We start from the raw sequence: 27432 nt of genomic DNA, 5'->3' as shown, positions 1-27432 counted from the left end.
ATAAAATAAATAAAATTGAAAACTGTCAAGGCACAGAAAGGCGAGCATGTCTCCATCTGTTTTTGACATCATGCTACAGTACAACTATCTCAGTGATGCTAAAGGCCTTTGCCTGTACGTCACATTCAGTGTTTTACCATTATCACGTCACACTTATCATCCTGGCTAAATCATGCAGTCTGCAAAGGCCTGAAGAACTTAAGAGTCATTCAGTTCTCACCATCTCATTATGATGAATCATCAATTCCTAATTACTGATTGGTTTATTAATTGTTTGAAGATAGCGTTATGTCTCCTCTGTGTCTGTATATGTGTGAATGAATGACACAGATAAGCTTGTTGGGGGTGACTGGGTGCACAGTGCTGTAGCGGTGGGACTGAGAAGACGGCTACAGAGAGCAGACCTGACAACATGCACGCATTTTGCGTAACAACTACGCAATTCTCTACCCATGTACGCAGGTACAAGATCTGAGTTAAAGTACGCAGAAATGAATAGGGCCTGATTTTTTTATCAAAAATAAATCCACTGAGCAATCTAACATCCCGATTCTCGAGCTGCAACACAGACATGTACAGAGTTTGTGTCAATGGACATGGAGATTAATACATCATAATTCGACGTAGCTACCCCGTGTCTGCCCCTCCTGTTTGTTGTGATGCCGAGTTTGCCTACTGTCAGCTGTACACAAACACATGGACAAATCCCTTTTCGACTCTGTGTTGTGGAAAGGTAAACACTAATTGTTTCAAGCTAACGTTAGCGAATACATAAGATGGACATTCAGTGGGCTCTAAAGTACCTGCAGTTCAGTCACATTTGCTAGTGAAAGAAATGAAATGCAAATACGAAAAATAACTGGTTTTGTGCGAGTATGATATACATTTAATTCTGTGTCCCATTAGTTGTATTTTCCACGTAACATTACGAGGATCAAGCAACCTGATAGACTAATTATGATCCACGGCACAAAAAGCATTACAAAAGTATAATACAAAATAAATAAACATCTTGGCATTAAATGGAGTCAGGAGTTTAGGAGACTGCACGATGAAGAATGAATGTGTGTCCGGTATTAACTATAGGAGGCAATGCTTCTATAGACTCACAAACAGTTCAACTTGGGTTAACCAGTACCATGAAAGTAGCCAGGTACATTTCTATGGCAACAAATTCTTCAGAACTAACCTGCTCTTGGACAGGCTAACTCAAGGCTAACTCCACTTACCCTGAATGAAATGACTGAGCCAATAGTTGAAGACCAATTTAATCAGATACCCTTCCTCTCACAAAGATTGTGTCATCATCCCCTTCATTTGAGGAAGGCTGATTAAATATTTTATTCATCAAATGTTAATATTACACATTTAGTAAGGACAGCATTTTACTTTCCAAACTGTACATTTTTTCACGTGATTGTATTTTGAAATTTGCAAAAGCCAAACTTACAGCCGCAACCAACCATAGCAGTTCCCATTCAAGTGAAGACCTTCAGCCATTGCTAACGTGTACCCCTTTGGGTCCACAGGACAAGGATTAAGAAATACCGTTCTATCCAGACTAATCGGATTCCCCATTTCTCAGAGGCCATTTCAAAAAGTGCCTATTGGATAATGCAAATAAATGCAACCCCCTTTTTTTGCAAAAAAACTAGCTGGCCGATCTCGGTGCCATCTGGTGACAAAATGGGAATGGAGTTCTCAGAGGTGGTCCAAAATGACGTTCCGGAATATGGATATTGAACGAGAAAAGAGGGGGGAAAAAATTCCCTTTTAAAATGCATTGGCCAATCAAAATCTAAACTATCGTCTTTCCTATCATTGAATTACTTTGGTACATAGGAATCAAATCCTCCACAGGCCATTCAAGGATCAGACACTGAAGTTGTTTCTTAAATGGGAAAAAAATACTTTCTGAAAAGTCTCACCATTTTCAGTTAAACACCAAAGATTAATATGATGTATTTGCTAGAGTCGATTACATGAGGCTGACTTTGTGAAAACAGATTAGCATTATATTAACACATAATGAAGCCTTAGTTTATACTGGAATTTCACTTGATGCACTTGTCATAAACTCATGTCAGAGTTAAGGCATTAACAGAATTATGTATTGAATTATCATAACAATTTTACAAAACCGTTCAGTGTCACAAATCCTCCAATGAACTCACCTAGGATCCTGAGTTGTGTAACGTCTCCATGCAGACCAAAGAACATCCATAGAGGTCGGGAGTTGTCCACACACACCTGCATCCCCGCATTGATCCCATTGAGGCTCAGAAATACCTCCCCCTCCACGTTCACCACGAAACACAGGATATCACTGTTATGCAGGGGCGTCCCTACCCGACACACCGCCCAGAATTCCTTGCGGTCGACCAGAGACTCCGGGCTGTATGGCAGGTCATTGGGCCGAAGCCCGGCCGGGTCGCACGACGTCACGCCGTAGGAGAGTGACCCGAGACGAGTGCCACCCGCCTTGGTCACTTTTACAAACACACTCTCTCCACAACACAGTGGCCGGCTGGTGAACACCAAGGTCCTCTCGTCACCGCTGCGGTGCTCCACGCCCCGGATCACCGTGTTCTCATCGAGGGCTTTGACGTTGGCACCTCGGAGTGGGTGGAAGTGGAGATCGCTGTCAAGGAGCGAGGGGAGCAGGGAGCACTGCTGGGAGTTGTGGGAGTTCTGGGGGATGGAACAGGAGGTGGAGCTAAGGGGGTGCAGGCGCTCCTCTTCCTCCTTGTGCTGGTGGCGAAGGTCACACAGTCTGATAGAAAGGCGAGGGTCGTCTGGGTCCCGCCATAAGGATGCCTGGTGGGCCGCGGTGAAGGAGTGAGGATGCAGGCAATCGAGAGGCACCATCTCACTGTCTGTCGGGATAGGGACACAAAAGCAGAATGGTTAATCATCTGATGAACACTTTTCTTATAAATTCCATGAATCAAATGGTCAAAGGTGTGTAAACTTTCTATGTTAGTACAATGCACAAATTTGTACACTGAAGTGTCTTTTTGTTTTTTACATTGGAATATAAGTATTATGAGCTGTTTGCCTAAAGCTTTTCAGTTGTCTTTCTTATGCATTGAATATCTACTTTACTCACTGTTATGAAACATAGTCACAAATGCACAAATAGCTAAATGTGCATGTTTATGTGTTTAGAAATAGAAGCGTTAAAGTGGGAAGGGACATTGCTGGGGGGTAATGTCCATATCAGAATTAAATAGACATAATAGCATTACATAACATTGACTGAATGAGCAGTTCACTTGTCCCTACTACAAAGACCAAAAAGCTCAGCTGTGCCCTGGACGGGACAGTTCTACACAATATCAGAGACCAAACATTCCAGCTGTTCCACACACTACACAGATAACATTAACTAGGCTTTCAGACTCCATATAGCTCACCATTCTGTTGAAAGCATTTATCAGCCTCAAACAGTTCTCATCGAATGTTAGTGCACCCAGAATTAAGTATGGGAACTAAAATGCTTTCATGTGCAAGTCTTTGGGTTAGTACAGTATCTTCTCATGCCACTACAAGTTAAGCAACATGCATAAACATGTTTCAAAAAGCTATACACTCAGTGGAAAGTTTATTAGGTACACTCATCTAGTACAGAGTCAGACCCTCCTTTGCCCCCTAGAACAGCCTGAATTCTCTGGGGGCATGGACACATTGCTCAATTGGTATCAAGGGACCTATTGTTTGCCAGGAAAACATTACCCACACCCTTACACCCTTACACCCTCAGCCTGTACCGTTGCCACCAGGCAGGATGTGTTTATGGCCTCATGTTGCTTACGCCAAATCCTGACTCTGCCATCAGCATGGCGCAACAGGAACCGGGATTCGACGGATTAGATAATGTTTTTCCACTCCTTAATTATCCAGTGTTGTTGATCATGTGCCCATTGGAGCAAATTCTTGTTTTTAGCTGATAGGAGTGGAACCCGGTGTGGTTGTCTGCTGCAATAGCACACAACTGACGAGTTGCGTGTTCCAAAATGTCGTTCCGCACACCACTGTTGTACTGCGCCGTTATCCTTCGACCAAATCAACAAACTGTTTTTGCCCACTGGATGTTTTTTGTTTGTTGCACCATTCTCACTAAACCCTAGACACTGTCGTGCATGAAAAGCCCAGGAGGCTGGGCGTTTGAGATACAGGAACCGGCACAACTAGCACTAACGATCATACCACCCTCAAAGTGGATTAGGTCATTCACTTTGCCCATTCTAACATTCAATCGAACAGTAACTGAATGCCTTGATGCCTGCTTTATATGGAAAGCCATGGTCATGTGACTCACTGTCTGTAGGAGCAAGATGGCCACTGAGTGTGTTTATGCATGTGCAGTGACGTGTATAAACATGACCCGACTTTACATAAGTCACATTAACATTGATCTTAAGTACAGTATGTCCTCTGTAGCCATTTGAACTATCCCATATAAAAATACTATATTATAGTGTGGTCTAAATACTATAGCATTCACTCTAGCATTTTTACAGACTTTAATGTAGTGCTAAGGACTGAAGTCCGCAAAAACCGTAGTGAATATTGTAGTATTTACTGTCATGTTTTTGCAGACTTGACAGTAGTATATTGTAGTAACACCTGCCGACTAGGGTTAGCCAAAATGGCACAACTACCAGACAACGCCTACTGTTTAATGAGGAGAACACCTCAATCACATCAGGTTCGTGACAGGCCACAGATTGAGTTGGGTCAACAGTTTGAGCAATGCAACAGACCAGAAAACATGTTACGAAATTCTATATTTTTTATTCCAATTGTAATTTTGAATGTTATACACAGGTTCATGATAGCTTTCTGAAAAATAAAATTGGTTTCACAGAGATTCAGCTGACCAAGTTCACAAGATGCCCCAAAACACTGACAAATACTGTACTTCTGATGGTATTCAAGATCCACTTTACTAACTTATGAAACATACTGTCACATCTATGCATCTAAATGTGCATGTTTCTGTGTTAAATTTGGAAAGGAGATTGCTGGGGGGGTAATGTACATATCAGACAATCATAAATATAGTATTTGAAATGACCCTCTTTGATCATATATGTGACTTCAAGTCATAAGTATTTGTGATTGTCTGAATACTGTAGCACATGCCACTACATGGGTATGTACACTGCTCAAAAAAATAAAAGGGAACACTTAAACAACACAATGTAACTCCAAGTCAATCACACTTCTGTGAAATCAAACTGTCCACTTAGGAAGCAACACTGATTGACAATGAATTTCACATGCTGTTGTGCAAATGGAATGAACAACAGGTGGAAATTATAGGCAATTAGCAAGACACCCCCAATAAAGGAGTGGTTCTGCAGTTGGTGACCACAGACCACTTCTCAGTTCCTATGCTTCCTGGCTGATGTTTTGGTCACTTTTGAATGCTGGCGGTGCTTTCACTCTAGTGGTAGCATGAGACGGAGTCTACAACCCACACAAGTGGCTCAGGTAGTGCAGCTCATCCAGGATGGCACATGAGTTGTGGCAAGAAAGTTTGCTGTGTCTGTCAGCGTAGTGTCCAGAGCATGGAGGCGCTACCAGGAGACAGGCCAGTACATCAGGAGACGTGGAGGAGGCCGTAGGGGGGCAACAACCCAGCAGCAAGACCGCTACCTCCACCTTTGTGCAAGGAGGAGCACTGCCAGAGCCCTGCAAAATGGCCTCCAGCAGGCCACAAATGTGCATGTGTCTGCTCAAACAGTCAGAAACAGACTCCATGAGGGTGGTATGAGGGGCCGACGTCCACAGGTGGGGGTTGTGCTTACAGCCCAACACTGTGAAGGACGTTTGGCATTTGCCAGAGAACACCAAGATTGCCAAATTCATCACTGGCGCCCTGTGCTCTTCACAGATGAAAGCAGGTCACACTGAGCACGTGACAGACGTGAAAGAGTCTGGAGACGCCGTGGACAACGTTCTGCAGCCTGCAACATCCTCCAGCATGACCGGTTTGGCGGTGGGTCAGTCATGGTGTGGGGTGGCATTTATTTGGGAGGCCGCACAGCCCTCCATGTGCTCGCCAGTGGTAGCCTGACTGCCATTAGGTACCGAGATGAGATCCTCAGAACCCTTGTGAGACCATATGCTGGTGCGGTTGGCCCTTGGTTCCTCCTAATGCAAGACAATGCTAGACCTCATGTGGCTGGAGTGTGTCAGCAGTTCCTGCAAGAGGAAGGCATTGATGCTATGACTGGCCCGCCCATTCTCCAGACCTGAATCCAATTGAGCACATCTGGGACATCATGTCTCGCTCCATCCACCAACGCCATGTTGCACCACAGACTGTCCAGGAGTTGGCGGATGCTTTCGTCCAGGTATGGGAGGAGATCCCTCAGGAGACCATCCGCCACCTCATCAGGAGCATGCCCAGGCGTTGTAGGGAGGTCATACGGGGCGGCAGGGTAGCCTAGTGGTTAGAGCGTTGGACTAGTAACCGGAAGGTTGCAAGTTCAAATACCCGAGCTGACAAGGTACAAATCTGTCGTTCTGCCCCTGAACAGGCAGTTAACCCACTGTTCCTAGGCCGTCATTGAAAATAAGAATGTGTACTTAACTGACTTGCCTGGTTAAATAAAGGTAAAATAAAAATAAATAAAAAAATACAGGCACGTGGAGGCCACACACACTAGTGAGCCTCATTTTGACTTGTTTTAAGGATATGACATCAAAGTTGGATCAGCCTGTAGTGTGGTTTTCCACTTTAAATTTTGTGTGACTCCAAATCCAGACCTCTATGGGTTGATAAATTAGATTTTCTTGGATCATTTTTGTGTGATTTTGTTGTCAGCACATTCAACTATGTAAAGAAAAAAGCATTTAATAAGAATATTTCATTCATACAGATCTAGGATGTGTTATTTTAGTGTTCCCTTTATTTTTTTGAGCAGTGTATTATTGGTTGTCTGATGATATACAGTGCATTCTGAAAGCATTCTGAAATCCCTCAATCTACACACAATACCCCATAATGACAAAGCAAAAACTGTTTTGTAGTTTTGTATTTACCTAAGTTGATTGGAGTCCACTTGTGGAAAATTCAATTGATTGGACATGATTTGGAAAGGCACACACCTATCTATATAAAGTCCCACAGTTGACAGTTCATGTCAGGGCAAAAACCAAGCCATTGAGGTCGAAGGAACCTTCCATAGAGCTCCGAGACAGGATTATGTCAAGTTACAGAACTGGGGAAGGGTACCAAAACATTTCTGCAGCATTGATGGTCTAAGAACACAGTGGCCTCCATCTTTCTTAAATGGAAGAAGTTTGGAACCACCAAGACTCTTCCTAGAGCTGGCCGCCCAGCCAAACTGGGCAATTGGGTGAGAAGGGCCTTAGTCAGGGAGGTGACCAAGAACCTGATGGTCACTCTGACAGAGCTCCAGAGTTCCTCTGTGGAGATGGGAACATTTTCAAGAAGGACAACAATCTATGCAGCACTCCACCAAATCAGGCCTTTATGGTATATTGGACAGACGGGAGCCACTCCTCAGTAAAAGCCCGCTTGGGGTTTGCCAAAAGGAACCTAAAGGATTCTCAGACCATTTTTGGCCTGAATAACAAGTGTCATGTCTGGAGGAAACCTGGCACCATCCCTACGGTGACCATGGTGGTGGCAGCATCATGCTGTGGGAATGTTTTTCAGTGGCAGGGACTGGGAAACTAGTCGGGATTGAAGGAAAGATGAACGGTGCAAAGAGAAAGAGAGATCCTTGATGAAAATCTGCTCCAGAGCGCTCAGGACCTCAGACTGAGGTAAAGGTGCACCTTCCAACAGGACAACAAGCCTAAGTACACAGCCGAAACAACGCAAGAGTGACTACAGTACAAGTCTCAATATCTGAGTGGCCCAGCCAGAGCCTGGACTTGAACCCGATCTAATATCTCTGGAGAGACCTGAAAATAGCTGTGCAGCAATGCTCCCCATCCAACCTGACAGAGCTTGAGAGGATCTGCAGAGAAGAATGGGATAAACTCCCCAAATACAGGTGTGCCAAGCTTGTAGCTTAATACCCCGAAAAAGACTAAGCTTTATACAGAATTCCCTGCTACAGTAGGTGACGTGGATGTGGGGGAGGGTAATTATGGCAGGTGTACCCTCTATATAGCTCTATGGCAAGGTATTTATATGGGCAGGTTCGAGGGTGCCTCCTTTCAATGCAGGTTCTTCTCCATACTTATTTTCCAACATAAGTTGAAAATAAATTCATTATAAATCCTACAATGTGATTTTCTGGATTTTTTTTCTTCTCATTTTGTCAGTCATAGTTGAAGTGTACCTATGATGAACATTACAGGCCTCTCATCTTTTTAAAATGGGAGAACTTGCATAATTGGTGGCTGACTAAAAACTTTTTTGCCCCACTGTATATGTTCATTGCTGTTATTCCCACCTTTCCTTTTAGATCAACCATACTCCAAACAAAGCCGGCCAACTGTCAATCATTCCCTGCATCTATAGACTCTTAAACTTAACTGCATTTCTGCCTCAGCCTGCTCTTTACCTGGAATTCCATAGTAGATGGGCATCACCATAACCCTCACCTCAATCAGTTACAATCTTGTAATTTAAGAATATTGTGACAAGCTAGGAACCAATGTTTTGGTCAGTGTTTCTCTGGACACGCTTATTTGGGGAGGACATGCATGAAATGTATAAAAGCGCCCCGCGGTCATGTTCAGGTGAGAGCTTTGTACCTGGAAGGTCCTTTGTGTGTGTGTAGGCTGTACGGTGCCGTTGCTGTTGGCTTATTTCTGTAAGCAACCACTTCTGGTCACTGTGCTGTCTTGAAATAATATTTGGGTCCTTGTCGATTGTTCTGAATGGGATGTGTTGTTCGACCATCAGTAGGCAGCTTTCCATTGATCCAGGGTGATTCCACAAAAGCAATGTCGCAACAACAAAAAATTGCGACATATGTAATGGAGACTGCAGATGTAGGGGACATTTTAAAAGTTCAAAAACATTTTTATCCATTCGACAGGGATGGATTTTGTCAAAATGTATTGCAACAAATGGCAGAATGATTTTTTTTTCAAATAAGTGAATACTATCGTATACTAGTAATTTCTGTAAAAACACTAAAGTAAACACTAGTATACTACAAAGTCTGCAAAAAACACTAGTGAATACTGTGGTATTTAGAACATAGTATATAATAGTATTGTTTCATGTGCGTTAGCTGTAAATGGGTAACATGTTTGAACTAAGACCACAAAGGAAATACATTAACTTTGTATTATTATTGAAACATTTCTAAATGAATTGTAGTCACGTGTGGTTGTATTCTTTTTAAACAGTCAATCAAGGGATATTACAGTGTGGAGTATAATATTATACAGTATACTACAACATTCTATATTAAGCACTACTCGATCGAGGGTGAAACTCAGATGTAATCCACAGCATGAGCTCCCCAAGGACAGCACTTTCGAATCAAATCAGCATAAATAAAGCTAGCAGTCAAATCGATCTTAAAATCCTAAAGTAAGCACTATGTGGTCGAGGGATAGTACAGTGTGTAGTATACTATTCTACACAGTATACTACAAAAGTGTATAGTTAGCACTACAAGTTTGAGGGATACAATATACTGTATAGTTTACTATTATCCAGTATACTACAACATTCTAAAGTAAGAATTACATGACTAGTACAGTATTCCACAAATGTCTATAGGAAGCACTACACGATCGAGGGATACTAGAGTATAGAGTATATGATAAACATATTTGTTTATGTGGGATGTGTTTGGGTGGTATAGAGATGGCCAATGCTGCAACTGAAGGAACAGACATTCTGAAGCACCAACCATTTCCCCTTTCCTTTGGCTGTGCTCAACACCAATAGTCTCCCTTAGGGATGAAACGGTTACCGTTCCACGGGAAAATTCCCAATGGTTACTATTAGCGTTTCAAATTGTAAGTATCATTAAAACCGTGTTTGATTACCTTGGTTTGAAAAACTCACGGTTTGTCTGTCTAACTTGCTAATAGCTTGTGAATAATGTAAACTGAAGCTTTCATTGTGTTACCTACTCTTGAAAAAAACACATTGTTCTGCTGCTGTATGCGTCATGTGTCTGCAGACTCTATTCATCCATTGCACAGGATAACACGTTATGTAGTTTAGTCATCCAACCAACATATTTTGTTCATTTAAAATCCGTCAGTCGTCGACTTGGTTGTAAAAAAGTGTTCCAACAGGAGAAACACTATAGAGTCCTATAGAAGGCTCCTACATTTATGTCAATTGTTGGGCTCATTGCTATCACTGCCTTCTTAAGACTCATTTGTATTTATGTAAATTGTGCATGGGGTCATTGCATACACTCAAATGCAACACAGAAGATAGACCGTGTGTGTGTGTGTGTGTGAATAATACTTAACACCAATAATAATAATACATTTGCAATTCCCTTGTTTACAGAGTGGGCGTGCAGCAGGCAAACCCAGTGATGCTATGGGTCCCTCTACAGTTGTGACACAGACACTTGAGCAAGTATTTAAAAAAAGGCAGGCTGCTTACACCTACATCAAAAAATGCTTAAGACCTCACTGCAGCCCTTTCATATTACATTGCAAATGACATGACGCCATTTCAAATTGTTGAGAGGCCTGGCTTTCTGAGGCTGCCGTGCCTCACTACAAAGTGCCATCATGAACATTATTTTCCAAGACAAATCCCAAACCAGTACAACCAGGTTAAAGTTGATGTTGGAAAAAGTTTGTCTCAAGGTGGTTTGCTGCAACTACTGACCTCTGGACCAGTGAAAGCGGGGGTGGTCAACGCTACATCAGCTTCACTAGCCATTAACTCACTCCAGACAAGCAACTGGAATCAAACTGCCTGGAAACAGTTCTTCCCAGATCACTCGGCTCAGAGTTTTTTGATAATATGCTGGAAAAGTGGGGGATAAACAAGAAAGACCTGGTCTGCATAACCATAGACAATGCAACAAACATGATCAAGGCTTTTTAAGAGTTCCCAGATCTGTGACTTGGGTGCTTCGGCCATATTTTGATCCTGGCCATCTCAAAGGCCCTGAAAATTCAGAGAGTTGACACAGCAGTCAAGGCCTGCCGTCATCTGGTCCAAGGCTTCTCACGGAGCTGGAAGAGAAGTAGAGAACTGAGAGAAAAGCAAGGTGCCCTCAACATGCCACAGAACGCTCGGTTCCATGATGTGGTGACCCGATGGGATGCTTGAGCGTTTCCTCAGCCAACAGCAGCCAATCTGTGCGACACTGGCTGGAGAAAGAGGAACATGGCATCTGATGCCGACATAAGTGTCATGGAGAAACTGTGCCAGCTCCTTGAACCTCTGAGCAAGTTTACAGATGCACTTGCTTCAGACACACAAGCGACACTGTCAGCCATCAAGCCTGTCCTGGACCACATCACCTGTGATGTTCTGGTAGAAAAGGATAGAGAGCCATCCCTGACCAAGGAGATGAAAAGGGTAATGAGAGAAGACCTTAACAAAACAGATCCACAGAGAAGGCAAAGATAGTCATGCACATGGCTTGTTTCATTGACCCCCGCTTCAAAAATGAGCTTTTTAGATGAGCCTGAGGCTGCAAAAGTTGACACTAAACAGCTGTGTCCAGGAAGCCTTGAAGCTGCACAAGTCAGGGAAGAACCAAAGCACCAGAGGCACCTCCACCACAGCGGCATCGGAGGGGAAGGCCTGTCTGGGTTGCTGAGAAAGATCACCTCTCTGCTGCATTGTTGAGGTGAAAATTCAGATTCCGACCACCCCAAAAGACAGAGTGGAATGCCTCTGCCACCCATTCCAGCAGAGGAGGATCCACTGGTGTGGTGAAGGGGCCAAGCATCAGAGCTGCCTCACCTTGCCAGGGTTGCCAGTAAGCTTTTGTGCATCCCAGCAACCAGCGTGCCATCAGAGAATGTTCAGTGCCAGTGGGCACATTTGTCTCCCCTCGCAGATCACTACTTAAACTGGACAAAGTAAATATGCTGACATTTTTAGATTTCAATCTCAAGTGAACAAAGACGCAAACATACAGGATGTTAGGCCAGCAGCACCTTATTTCTTTATGAAGGAGAGAATGGACATACAATCAGTGCTGTTCATTTGATTTGTTTACATATTTTGTGTTATTTTAATGTCAACACCTGCACATTGGATTTGTTTACATATGATTGTATTGTTCTTACATGCACATTGCTGACTTGTGTTGCTTTTATATGCACATTTGATTTGCTTACTTAAGGTTGTATTGCTTAAAACCTGCACTAGGGAAACTTACCTCATGGCCACATGGTGCCATCTTTAATGTTATTATTTTAATATTTATGCACACAAAAAGTATATCGTGCTGCTAATTGTATTTGTTGTTTTCAATATAAAACTTGGTGAAATGATTTCAGTGTGTGTATCAGTACTTCTTGAACATTTCCAGCACATTTTAACAATACCGCGATAATACTAATAATAGTGACATGAAATTTTCATAACATTTCATCTCTCGTCTCCCTTTGAGCTAAATTTGCAAACTTGAGTGAGAGCCTCAGACAGCCTTAGCAGTGAAAACAAACCTTGGGTTAATACAAAAATATCTGCATCACAGCATGCTTAGGGACAGGCAGCAGAACAAAATTAACCTGCCCCTCTAAACCTGGGCTAAAATTAGCCATATTGGATATGTGAGAAGAGCGGAAAGGGGCACAGGCCAGGGGTTGACTGACAGAGGCAGAGCCCATTCATTGTACAAAAGAGAGTGCAAAAGAGAGCGTGTGAAGGAAATGTGTTTGTGAACTGTACGTATGTATGACTCGAGGGCCTCGGCTCCGCCCAAAGTGAGATTATTTATTTATTTTATTTAACCCTTATTTTACCAGGTCGGTTGACTGAGAACACATTCTCAATTACAGTAACAACCTGGGGAATAGTTACAGGAGAGGGGATGAATGAGCCAATTGGAAGCTGGGGATGATTAGGTGGCCATGATTGTATGAGATTGGGAGTTTAGCTAAGTGCCAGGGGATTTTTTTGCGACCACAGATTCAATTTAACGTCCCATCTGAAAGACTGCACCCTACACATGGCTGTCTCCAATCACATATTTTTTTTAGACCAGAGACTACTGGCTCTCCAACAACACTTCCAGCAGAACTCATTCAAAAGCTCCGACTTTCTGACCTGAAATCATCTCTGACGTCATGAATTCACCTCGTATTTTTCTGAGTTCCCAGTTGTTTTGAATGCAGCAATACGACCATACATGAATCTGCAGGTAGCTAAAGCAAACAAATTAGGTTCGATGTTAGCTAACTAGCTATAGGCTATAACTAGCAATGCAAATACATTTCTGATACCAATAATATTACTACACAGATCATACACGTATTGTTAGCTAGATTGCTAAACGTAAGCTTTAACTTACATTTTAGTCATTTAGCAGACACTCTTATCCAGAGCGACTTACAGTAGTGAGTGCGTACATTTCCATACTTTTTCCCCCCATACTGGTCCCACGTGGGAACCGAACCCACAACCCTGGCGTTGCAAGCGCAATGCTCTACCATCAAAATGTAGCTAGACTTACCCGTATACATGGATGAATGCTTCTCCCTCTGTCAAGGATGGTTTGAAGATGTAATCCTGAGACAGGTGTTTTATACAACAGCCTTCTGTGTTTTCTTTTGGACTCTCTCCGCATTTGCCAATCTCTACTTCCACCGAGCATTCCACTGATTTCAAAAAAAACTCTGTCAACGACACTGTTGATCACCGTTTCTTCCCTACCACTGTCATCAGAAGACTCTACAATGTCTGGTTCAATTAAAATGTTTTTACCTAAATCACAGATTACCTCATTGTCTGATTAATTTTAAGACAAGTCAGAGAGCGTCAGACGATCGTCTTCCACAACTTTATCCCACTGATCTTTGTCGATTGCTGCCCTGAAGTTAATAGCGCCATGTTGAGAGCAGTAGCAAAACTTTTTTCAGTTCTTCATATCTTTCAAAAAAAGTTGTGGTAGAAAGCATTATCCACACATACTAAGCAGCTCATTCTATTTATTTATTTAACCAGGTAGGCTAGTTGAGAACAAGTTCTCATTTACAACTGCGACCTGGCTAAGATTAAGCATAGCAGTGTGAACAGACAACAACAAAGTTACACATGGAGTAAACAATAAACAAGTCAATAACACATACATACACACATACATAACATATACATTGTGTGTAAAAGGCATGAGGAGGTAGGTGAATAATTACAATTTGGCAGATTAACACTGGAGTGATAAATGATCATGTGCAGGTAGAGATACTGGTGTGCAAAAGAGCAAAAAACTAAATAAATAAAAACAGTATGGGGATGAGGTTGGTAAATTGGGTGGGCTATTATTATAGTCAGAAGCATGCTACATGGCAGACCAATCCAAACTAATCTCTCAGCATGTCCAGCCCATCAATTATCTCAGCCAATCATGACTAGCAGAAAGGTTGTATTTCTTATTTACAGATGGCATACAAGTTATTAAGGCATGTGACTTTCAAATTACAGAAGGCATTTCTGCCACCCAAAAATATAATAATCAAATTCAAATGCCTCTCCTGTGAAGTAGTGACGTGCGACATACACCTAGCTTCTTGAAACAGGTCAAATATAAAATCTCTCATCCCATATACAATAACTTGAAAAAGGTTGTATCCCGGTTATGAGAAACAAATGCCTGGGATATGCAGATCTTAGACAGGATACTGTGGCATATAAACATCTTATCCCGTAAACTGTTGTTTTCACGGTCTGTGGATGCTCTATTACCACGCATCATGGGTGTTGCGTGAGGTTGTCATCCGATTGTCAAATCACTTCAAAAAGTTCACCCCTAAATTATATAAGTTTCTACTTAGAATTTCCAACATTTGTTTGTCAACTATAGTTAGATACAAGCAGCTTTTCTTCAGTCATAACTTGTTCAGTCATAACTTGTTCAGTCATAACTTGTTCAGTCATAACTTGTTCAGTCATAACTTGTTGCACAAGACTAAATAAAGTAGCGCTCAACAGAATAATATCTTACATCGATAGAATGAATGCATCAGTAATCTCAGACAAAATTACTGGTGTTGTTTCATTTAGGGACCGGGGAGAAAACAGAGTAACTACAAAATAGTGGAAAGATTGAGTGGACCAATCAAACAGTAACTGAATGCCTCAATGCCGGTCTGCCTGCTTTAAATAGCAAGCTATGGGCACGTGACTGTCTCTATAGGAGAAATCCATTTTTGTGAACGGGCTGGTGAGTGTGTTTCAATGAACTCTGACTTTGAGATGTCAAATGTAAGAGGAGCTGCGTACGTATCATTCTTGGGGCATCAAGTTGGATTCTCTGGCCCAAAGCCAGATGTTTCAGATTCTTGGAACTCATTCCATATTGGAAAGAAGACCACTATACTGACCCACACCTTCCGCTAATCATTTAATCACCAAGGAGGACAAAAAAAAACAAGGTTGATTACTCCAACATTACTCATATTGTGTGAGCAAAATGTGACTTATTCATGTCACTGCACTTATACAGCTAACAAGAAATGTAAAAAAAAAACGTTATGGTGAATCGAGAATATTTTGGTTTGGTTCTAGTATATGTTCTAAAGTTTTCACTGTAGTGTCTTTGCTGACTTTACTGTAGTATTCACTGTAGTGTCTTTACTGACTTTAATGTAGTATTCACTGTAGTGTCTTTACTGACTTTACTGTAGTATCTTTACTGTAGTTCACTGTAGTGTCTTTGCTGACTTTACTGTAGTATTTACTGACTTCACTGTAGTATTCACTGTAGTGTCTTTACTGACTTTACTGTAGTATTCACTGTAGTGTCTTTACTGACTTTACTGTAGTATTCACTGTAGTGATTTTGCGGACATGAAAAGTATACTACATTATTCAGTGTTTATGAAGACTGTAGTATTTACTGTAGTGTTTTTGTGGACATGACCTTAGTATATTGAAGTAACACCTGCCGGCTAGGGTTCGCCAAAAATGTCCACTACCAGGCTATGTCAATTACTGTTTAAAGAGGGGAACAACTCAACCAGAACACAGGTTCGTGACAGGTCACCTATTGTGTTGGGTCAACAGTTGAGTAATGCAACAGAACAGACACCTTAGCAAAAATTCTAAATTCTTAACATCTAAATGTTATATACGTTCTAGGCCCATTAAAAGGAAACAATACAGAGTAAGATATAAAGAACAAGTAAAGTTTATTAAAGTGTGTTTGACAAATAAATAACACATTAACAAGAGTACACCAAAATTACTTGGATCTGTTACTTCCACTAGCTAGCTGTGACGACCCTCCCACTCTGTCTGCCGTATTCTCTCTTTGTTCTTGTTTCCTTATTAGGATTCCGGTGGGCAGAGTTGAGAGGGTCGTCAGCTACATGAGAAACACCTGGGCCAGGTGTGTCCCAGGATAAATTGACCTCTTCCACATTCATGGAAGAGACTCTCCATGCAGACACCTTTCTAGATTTTGTTGTGTTTCTTGGTGGTCTTTTGGTTGTTTACTTTGGCACCGTTCAACACCCTGCATTATCACATTCATGCATGCAAAACACTCACACTACTGATTACACACACCATTGTATATTATACTTAGTTACTTATTTAATAAATATATATTTTGTTACTCCTTATCGTCTCCCTTTTGTTACGGGCTTTGAGCCTCGGCTCACAAGACATTTAAATACAGATTCACAACATAGAACAGATAGTCCCACCAAAAAATATAAAATGAAGTTTGTTCTGAAGTGTCTGTCCTATATCTGAGAGATAAGATATTTAACCTCTTATTTCCATTCATTTTTTCAACTGGTACAGGGGGACCTTCAGACAAGTCCTGTGAGGCCTGTCTGCATCCTAGAACTAAAGAGTCTCACCTTTCCACAGAGGGGTAATATTCCTAAACAATATCATAACCACCACCGATAAAAGACAGTACTGTGTAGCAGTCTTCATCAACCTGGCCAAGGCTTTCGACTCTGTCAATCACCGCATTCTTATCGGTAGACTCAATAGCCTTGGTTTCTCAAATGACTGCCTCGCCTGGTTTACCAAATACTTCTCCAATAGAGTTCAGTGTGTCAAATCAGAGGGTCTGTTGTCTGGACCTCTGGCAGTCTATAGGGGTGCCATAGGGTTCAATTCTCGGGCCGACTCTTTTCTCTGTATATATCAATGTCGCTCTGGCTGCTGGTGATTCTCTGATCCACCTCTACGCAGACGACACCATTCTGTATACATCTGGCCCTTTGGACACTGTTAACATTCAAATGAGCTTCAATGCCATACAAAACTCCTCCAACTGCTTTTAAATGCTAGTAAAACTAAATGCATGCTCTTCAACTGATTGCTGCCGCACCCGCCCGCCCGACTAGCAACACTACTCTGGATGGTTCTGACATAGAATATTTGGACAACTACAAATACCTAGGTGTCTGGTTAGACTGTAAACTCTCCTTACAGACTGACATTAAGCATGTCCAATCCAAAATTAAATCTAGAGATGGCTTCCTATTTCACAACAAAGCCTCCTTCACTCATGCTGCCAAACATACCCTCGTAAAACTGACTATCCTACCGATCCTTGACTTTGGCAATGTCATTTATAAAATAGCCTCCAACACTCTACTCAGCAAACTGGATGCAGTCTATCACAGTGCCATCCGTTTTGTCACCAAAGTCTCATATACTACCCACCACTGCGACCTGTACGCTCTCATTGGCTGGCCCTCGCTACATATTCGTCGCAAAACCCACTGACTCCAGGTCATCTATAAGTCTTTGCTAGGTAAACTCCCGCCTTATCTCAGCTCACTGGTCACCATAGCAACACCCACCCGATAACAAGCGTTCCAGCAGGAATATTTCACTGGTCACCCCCGAAGCCAACTCCTCCTTTGTTTGCCTTTCCTTCCAGTTTTCTGCTGCCAATGACTGGAATGAATAAAAATAAACATTTTTGCATCACTGAAGCTGGAGACATATCTTCAAGCATTAGCGGTCAGAGCAGCTTACCGATCACTATACCTGTACACAGCCAATCTGTAAATAGCACACCCAACTACCTCATCCCCATATTGTTTTTATATTTTTGCTCTTTTGCACCCCAGTATCTCGCAGGGGTGTGCACATCGACTCTAGGGGGAAAATACCTTGCCATGGAGTTAAATATAGAAGGCACACATGCCACAAGTGCCGCCATCCTCACATGACTATAGATATGGGTAGAGCGCACATCTGCCGTGAGTGCCCTCTCCCGCATCCACGTCACCAAGCAGGGAATTCTGTACAAACATTGAAAACCAACTGCCAGTTTCTTTTAGCTTTACCAGTATAAATCATCAATAAAGCAAACTACTGATTTTACATACCAAGCCACTATCTGGCTCAACTCAGACAATCGTGTAACTGGAGAATATTCTGTGAAAGGCTAGGAACCAAAGTTTCCCTGGTAGACATGGTTATGGACGGCGAGAAAGAAGAAGAGCAGAGTGAAGAGGGAAGATGTGTGTTGAGGAAGAATGGCACCAAGTACAAACCGTATTCTGCCTTCTCTGATGGCTCAGAAATTGAACCTGATGAGAGTGAAGATGAATTACCTGTAGTGGCAGGGGTGGTGAAGACATTCGAGCCTCTCCCTGATGGTCATGCAAAGGATGGTGAGTCGGGCCCAGTGGGAGTGACATTTTTGGACAAAGTGGATCCTTGCCTTTTGGCTGATCCATACGTAGTCTCAGGCTGGGTAGAAAAGAAGTTGGGTACTATTAAAAAAATTTTAAAAAGAAAAAAGAAATTGGTGATGGTAGCTCGAAGTGGACTTGTCATGATTCCGTTTAGATGGAGCGGGCGCTTTGTGTCATGCACTGGCAAGCCCCGGTGGCAATGAATTAATAAAACCAAAAGCTTACCTTGACTTGGAAGAGTTTGAGTTTTGATTATACATTGCCAGATAGCTAACATAGCATCCCTCTCTGTTATAGTAGGCTAAACTAGCTAGCTGCATTCGCTAGCTAAATGAAAATAGCTAGTGTCACTCACCATTTTAAAATAAATTAAATTGTTAAAAACTGTTCAACTATTGTCTCAGAGTCAAATACTAACCACATTTTATTCACTGTAGTGCTAGCTAGCTGTAGCTTATACTTCCAGTACTATATTCATTCTCTGATCCTTAGATTGGGGGGAACAACATGTCAGTTCAAGAGCTCTGATAGGTTAGAGGACATCCTCAGGAAGGTATCATAATTACTTTATAAGTCCATGGAAGGGAGTGAGAACCATGAGCCTCCTAGGTTTTGTATTGAAGTCAATACCCAGAGGACAGAAACCAGCTGTCCTCTGGCTACACCATGGTGCTAACCTACAGAGTGCTGTTGAGGGTACTGTAGCCCTTAATTGCAAAACAGTGTGTTTTAATCAAATATTTGGTGAAGTGAATACATTTAGTATAGTTTTACCTAAAATGCATAACTTTAATGTTTCACTATAATTATGAAATTCACTATAATTATGAAATTCACTGAGGATGGTCCTCCTCCTCTGAGGAGCCTCCACTGGTTGCTGGGGATCAGAAATGCCCAGTGCAAGAGAGACAGGTTGTGGTTGCCAGAGTAGAACAGAAGCTGTCGTATGCTGAGGCAGTGAAGAGAGCAGAGGATGATAGGTCAAGAGTGAGAAGTAGGTCTAGGCCAAAATAATTTGTGCTTCAGTAGATTCAAGTTAGTCACATGCACAAGTACAGTGAAATACCTTTCTTGCTAACTCAAAACCTAACAATGAATTAATGAATGACAATTAAATAAGAAATGACAAACAAGTAAATAAGCATACTATATACAGGAAATATTTCAGTTCCAATATATTTACATTGTAGAATAATAGAGAATACTTTTAGATTAGATTCAACGTTGTCAAGTACAGTACAACCAAATATAGTTAGCACCTGACCAGAAGCGCAAATAAAAGAGTACAAAAAATGTACAAGTGAAACAATTAAATACAATGTATATTATTAAGAACATTTAAGAATATCAGCTATCGGAATTTGGGTGAAGGAAAAAAGAAAAGGCGGACACTTGGGCAAGTTGCTGTGGGGGGTGCAGGGCTGTTGACTGGGGTAGGGGTAGCCAGGTGGAAAGCATGGCCAGCTGTAGAAAAATGCTTATTGAAATTCTCAATTATCGTGGATTTATAAGTGGTGACAGTGTTTCATAGCCTCAGTGCAGTGGGCAGCAGGGGGTGCTCTTATTCTCCATAGACTTTACAGTGTCCCAGAACATTTGGGAGTTTGTACTACAGGATGCAAATTTCTGTTTGAAAAAGCTATTCTTTGCTTTCCTAACTGCCTGTGTATATTGGTTCCTGACTTCCCTGAAAAGTTGCATATAGCAGGGGCTATTCGATGCTAATGCAGTACGCCACAGGATGTTTTTGTGCTGGTCAAGGGCATTCAGGTCTGGAGTGAACCAAGGGCTATATCTATCCTGGTTGTAAATTGTTTGAATGGAGCGTGCTTATTTAAGATGGTGAGGAAAGCGCTTTTAAAGAATAACCAGGCATCCTCTAATGATGGAATGAGGTCAATATCCTTCCAGGATACCCGGGCCAGGTTGATTAGAAAGTGTTTTAGGTAGCATTTTACATTGATGAGGGGTGGTCGTTTGACCGAAGACCCATTACGGATAAAGGCAATGAGGCAGTGATCGCTGAGATCCTGGTTGAAACAGAGGTGTATTTGGAGGGCAGGTTGATCAGGATAATATCGAGGGTGCCCGTGTTTACGGATTTGGGGTGGTACCTAGTAGGTTCATTGATAATTTGTGTGAGATTGAGGGCATCTTGCTTAGATTGTAGGACGGCCGGGGTGTTAACTTGTTGGAACTACCCATCCCGGATCTGGGAGAATTGTCATCAACTGACACTAATTAGCATAACACAACGGACAAAGAAAATCTTACTAGAAAATATTAATATTCATGAAATCATAAGTGAAATATATTCAAACACAGCTTAGCATTTTGTTAATCACCCTGTCATCTCAGATTTTGAAAATATGCTTTACAGCCAAAGCAAGACAAGCATTTGTGTAAGTTTATTGATAGCATTATGCCTAGCTAGCAGCAGGCAATCTGGTCACGAAAATCAGAAAAGCAATCAAATTAAATCGTTTACCTTTGATGAGCTTCGGATGTTCGCTCACGAGACTCCCAGTTAGATAGCAAATGTTCCTTTTTTCCAGAAAAGTTATTTTTGTAGCCAAAAATAGCTCCGTTAGTTCTTCACGTTCGGCTGAGAAAACGACCGGAAATTGCGGTCACGACAACGCCGAAAAATATTCCAAATTAGCTCCATAATAGCGACAGAAACATGGCAAACGCTGTTTATAATCAATCCTCAATATGTTTTTAAAATATCTATTCGATAATATATCAACCGGGACAGAGCTTTTTTTTCAGTAAGACCGGGTGGAAAAATGGCTACCTCTGTCTTTTGCACGAGAAATACACAAAGAGCCATCAGGTGGACACTGACGCAATGTTGTTGTACACGCTCATTTTTCAAAATAAAAGCCTGAAACTGTCTTGTGATACTAGACACATTAAGGAAGCCATAGAAAAAGGAATCTCGTTGATATCCCATTCACTGCTCAATAGGGAAGCATAGGAAGGGACTCTTATTTAGAAACCGCTGCGTTCCTGATTGGATTTAGCTCATTCTTTTGCCTGCAATATCAGTTCTGTTATACTCACACCATATAAAGCCTTGACGAAAATGTATCCTCCTGTTCCGAGGATGACGGTCCATACGTTAAAAGGACTAACATGTCAACTACAGAACTAAGCCAACCTCAGCGTGAGCTGTGGTTGCAAATGGTATGAAATTTGACCTCTTATTCACTACAGAAGTAATACCTCCTAGCCGTTGAGTTAGCAACATCAGCTGCAAACGTGGGCTAGGAAAGAACAGACAGAATATCCCGTCTACCACACAACGACGTTACAACAACAAACCCAATTTACCACCTGAGACATTCTTCAAAGGACTCGGTTGGGCAACACGGCCTTCCATCTACCACCAATATTTATTGCATTTTCCTTTTCCAAATGGGCGGTAATTTAGAATGCATAAGATACGATATAGACATCGCTTCTCCCTTTGTTCCTCAGTCTTCCTGCTCGTTCACTCAAACGTAACCAGCTGTCATATAAGTTCCCTCTAGGGGCGTTTTCCTTCATGATATAATTTGTAATCAAGGTATGATTCATTCTGTGTGATTAGTTAGGTATTTAGTAAATCTTATTTCGTGATGCCCCGACTTTCTAGTTAATTACATTTACATGATTAGCTCAATCAGGTAATATTAATTACAGAGAAAGTATTTTATAGAATAGCATGTCATATCACTTAATCCGGCATAGCCAAAGACATGACAACGTATTCCTGGTTCGAGCCCAGGTAGGAGCGAGGAGAGGAATGGAAGCTATACTGTTACACTGGCAATACTAAAGTGGCTATAAGAACATCCAATAGTCAAAAGGTACAGTGGGGGAAAACAAGTATTTGATACACTGCCGATTTTCCTACTTACAAAGCATGTAGAGGTCTGTAATTTTTTATCATATGTACACGTCAACTGTGAGAGACGGAATCTAAAACAAAAATCCAGAAAATCACATGTATGATGTTTAAGTAATTAATTAGCATTTTATTGCATGACATAAGTATTTTTTCATGCTAAATAAAAATCACCAGTGGGATGCCAGTTAGGGATCCCTGGTGTATAGTATGATGTTGATGAAAGGCTATACCACATTCTAGATTCTACTTGTCCTCTTAGTCCAGTTGGAGGTCCAGTGTGAAATGTTTAGATGTGAGGAGTAGCATCCCAGCAGCATAGGCCAAAAACTGTGTCAAAATGATTGATCTCATTACAACGGCAGATTATCCTGGGCAACAATGTCATGGGGACTAAAGCATTTCTAAGGGAGTGCACTTATACTGTACTCTAGTCTATGGTTTATCAAGCTTTGATATTAGAATAATGGACTATATTATTCACAGGAATCAACACTCCATTTAATTAAAAAAACCTGAACAAAGAACACATTTACCACAAAAAGACAACAACATCTTCCCAAATACACATCTTAACCTCGAGAGGTCTAAGAACAAAATTGTAATTGCTGATCACACTAATACGTCCTGCTGTTTCAGTGATTGAGCGTTTAAAATGTGATTAGAGACAGTGTGTACAGGGGCTGTACAAAAATTCATGATTTTAATATGGCAAAAATTGAATCGCAGTGAATGAGTTAAATGTTAATGTGGAGACACTTAGCAAAGGAGCTTAGTTTTGCGGAACATACAGTATTTCACCTCATGGAGAGTGACGAGAACCTAATGTATCTGGATATAGTATGAAACACCAAAGTTGGTATCGGTGAATATACATAAGCAGTTCCACTCAAAACACAGTTAGGCTTTCACTTTGTTTAGTATAATTCAGAAAGGTTACACCACGTGTACATTTATGCACACTGTATAACATTCTTGTCATTTGCTAGCTAGCCAACTTCAGTAAACTCAGTCACGTCACATATTAAACCTGCAGCATTTTCGTTTGAGCTTTTTTTCTACTGGGATATGTCATGATAATGTTGTTGATGGGTGATTTCGACTGGCTCAGAAAAAGTTGTCTTGTCTGGGCACCACTTATATGGTACAACACTACAACACGGCTTGGAACGGCCAATACAACACGGCTTGGAACACTGCTCGTCCAAGCAGCATCCAGGGTTCAAACCACCAGTTTTATAATGTACTGTATTAGAGGATACCTTTTCTTAATCTTTCTATAGGGCTTTGGATTAGCCTTAGCTAAGTGTATACTTAACGTCACTGGCTCATAACTGTATAATAACCAAGCCTTTCTGTATTGATATTTGTGAGTAGGAAGAGAGCCTAGTGATGTAACAGATCTTACTTAAATTGCAGGGGCAGCATTGTTGGTCTAGAAGACCCCCGAGGCTCAGTTTGATTCCGGCAGATTAATCTAGCTTCCTTGGTTATGCAACACTCTCTCGGCTTTCAAGCAGTCGCACCAGCCTCTGGATCACCTTTGAGTCCTCACATGGGTGGCTATAGCTACTGAGCTACACTCCCCTGATACTGTAGCAGCTTGAGATGAAACAGAGCAAGAGGTCCTCCGAGATCTGAGTAATAACACCCCAGGAATGCAAACATTACCACCACCATTGGTAATAAAAACAAGATAACAGATCTTGTTAAGTTATGAAATGAAAAGTCTGAAATCATTGGTTAATTCAACATAAATGTATTCTCAGGATATTTTATCAATCACTACTGTGCTGTACATTTGACCAGAAATGTTTCTCTATGTGACATGTTAAAGCGAAGTCACAGATCACCACGTCCCTAGAGGAAATGGTGACCGAATATGTGGAATTAAACTGAATTGAACAGGCAGTGATTTAAACTCTACATTCCACCCCTTCTCTACTGTGCTGCATTTACTTACACATACGATCTTAATATAATACTGTTTATAGCATTGTGCCACTACCTACTATTTATTATCCACATCACTCAAGTCTTGCCTCACAACAAATATGAGGGGAAATGAATGTATAGCACAGAGCAGTCTCCTTACAGCTGGTACTGAGGAACTGCTTCAGTTCTACTAATGTAACTGACATAAAATCAATCCATCAAACGTGAAAGACTAGGCACCAGATTACTCAGAGAAGACACATGCAGCTACATTTACAGTTGAAGTCGGAAGTTTACATACACCTTGGCCAAATACATTTTAACTCAGTTTTTCACAATTCCTGACATTTAAATCAGAGTAGCAATTCCCTGTCATAGGTCAGTTAGGATCACCACTTTATTTTAAGAAGGTGAAATGTCAGAATAATAGGAGAGAGAATGATTTACTTCAGCTGTTATTTATTTCATCACATTACCAGTGGGTCAGAAGTTTACATACACTAAATTAGTATTTGGTAGCATTGCCTTTAAAATGTTTAAATTGGGTCAAATGTTTTGGGTAGCATTCCACAAGCTTCCCACAATAAATTGGGTGAATTTTGGCCCATTCCTCCTGACAGAGCTGGTGTAACTGAGTCAGGTTTGTAGGCCTCCTTAGTCGCACACGCTTTTTCAGTTCTGCCCACATATTTTCTATGGGATTGAGGTCAGGACTTGATGGCCACTCCAATACCTTGACTTTGTTGTCCTTAAGCCATTTTCCACAACTTTGGAAGTATGCTTGGGGTCATTGTCCATTTGGAAGACCAATTTGCACAATTTTGACCAATTTTATATTTGCGTGCAGTTTGAAGGAAGTTAAAAAGGTAGCATATCATTAGCTTAGCGCAACTGCTGGAGGTCTCTGGGTATCTACTAGCCAGCTCCTCTCAAAAGGAGGGAAATAGACCTAACTACTCTAAAGCTGGGCACTTTGTAAAGTATTCTTCACAATTCATATTTTGATTATAGTTGTTTGAAAAACATTTCCTTTAAAAAAAATTTATCTGAACTATGCATTTAATTAATCCACTGAGACGGTGCAAACAAGGATAGGCTGCGCATGAGTGTCTACACAGCTGGCCAGTTTTGAACATGTTTGCTAGATATTAAGTAAGCAAAGTGTGAAAACAGTACATCATAGACAAACCCAACAGAAGAAGGAGTACATCAACAGACTGACATTGCTCATCAATGGCAATATTTTTACCTCGCAGCCGTGACTGAAGATTGTTGACACTATTGGAAGTATTTTCAAGCTATTAGCTAGCTTACATTAGCAAGTAGCTAAGTGTGGTGAAACTTGTTAAATCAACGTTCTACCATCACTACAAAATTTGCAATAACAAACCAAGTTACTGGTCGGCTATAATTTCCAAACTTCAATTGAATGAGCCGGACCAATTCAAACAAAGGCTAGTTCCCTGAATATAGAAAACATTTCGACCAAGGACCTCAAAGTTAGTAGTTTGATCTGATTATTTTTTATAGAGGGACTGTTGAGAGGATGGAACTGACAAGCCAAGATGAGACGTTTCCTGAGGGATATACAGAAGTCCCATCAGTGGAGACTGTACGCACGCCAGAACAAATGTGATGATCTTACATTATTTGATTGAATTGTAGTTAGCGGTTCTCATGATAAAATTAGATAGGCTGTCCATTTAGGGTGACCACATGAAATATACCCAAATGTGGGACAAGAGGATGATATTTTAAAAGACATTTGCAGTTTTGGCCACAAAAGTTTGGTGGACTATTCAGCTGACCAACCAAAAATGTGACAGTAACGTTATACTATGCAATTATATATTTGGTTCTGTTATGCAGAAGATTAATTAATCAACGTGATCTTCTAAGACATTGATTCAGCTTTGATGTAACATCACTAAACGTGACCGACCGGCTTGATTCGGTCTTTTGCAGCAACATTTTAAATTATGTTTTTTCCATGGGATAAAAGTAGAGACTCAGAGCTAGAAAATTGTATATCATACACTACAGTTAAGGAACAATGGGAAAGTAATTCTGCTTTTGAAGTTGATAAACTTGTACCCACACTTTTGAGAAAATGGCCCTTGAATTTTTTGGTACACCTACTGGAGAGCTCTTCTTTGTCCACATCCATTCAGCATCGTTCACACCCTCTCTCCCACCCATCTCTTTAAGGATTCACATGGGAGGCCATGACCTAAATAACCAAAGCTTTCAAGACTAAAGGCTGGTTTATACTACGGGTGAGTTTGTAAATTTAATCTGGAGTGCCAGAGTGTGCTATGGGCGTTTGTAAAACTCAGCGCTGTCAGATTGCTCTGAATTTACGAACGGACGTGTCGCTCTGTACGCGCTGGTCGAGGAGTAGGGTTGATCCGAGCATTCTGGCCTAACAGCAGTCAAGCACCCAAGCTAACTGGCTAACATTGGCTAGCTACTTCCAGACACAAATGAGAGAACATCTCACTCTGACCATTTTACTCGCCCTAGCAGAGCTGGTTAGGCTGTTTGTGTTATCCAGAGTGTTGGTGACTACTACGTACAGCACACATAAAGCAACGCAATCTGTGTCTTACAGCCTCTCTCCACCAGGTGTAGCACTTCTCTCGCCATTTAGAAATAAGAAGAAAGGGACCGGGTAAGGGGGGATAGCTAGTAATTTTTTGCGTCATCACTGCAAGCCATCATGACTCTCAAAAGCAGCGACAGCTGCCGTTTACTCCTGAAGATAACTTTAGCGTTGCCCGAACAACACGATTTAAATAGGTATGTAATGACATTATATAAACTCT

At 41.4% G+C, this 27432-nt stretch overlaps 1 protein-coding gene across 1 annotated transcript in view; it reads right to left on the bottom strand.

Annotated features, from left to right (window-relative positions):
• Positions 1 to 27432, bottom strand: part of LOC109899726 (E3 ubiquitin-protein ligase NEURL1) — a 59622-nt gene that overhangs the window by 11405 nt on the left and 20785 nt on the right. The window contains exon 4 of the mRNA XM_020495194.2: positions 2175 to 2876. Within this exon, the coding sequence (XP_020350783.1) occupies positions 2175 to 2876 (702 nt within the window). The remainder of the gene's footprint in view (positions 1 to 2174; positions 2877 to 27432) is intronic.

The sequence above is a fragment of the Oncorhynchus kisutch genome, linkage group LG11, assembly GCF_002021735.2.
Source record: "Oncorhynchus kisutch isolate 150728-3 linkage group LG11, Okis_V2, whole genome shotgun sequence".
NCBI classification, from domain to species: Eukaryota; Metazoa; Chordata; class Actinopteri; order Salmoniformes; family Salmonidae; genus Oncorhynchus; species Oncorhynchus kisutch.
This window is presented reverse-complemented; position numbering and strand designations above follow the sequence as displayed.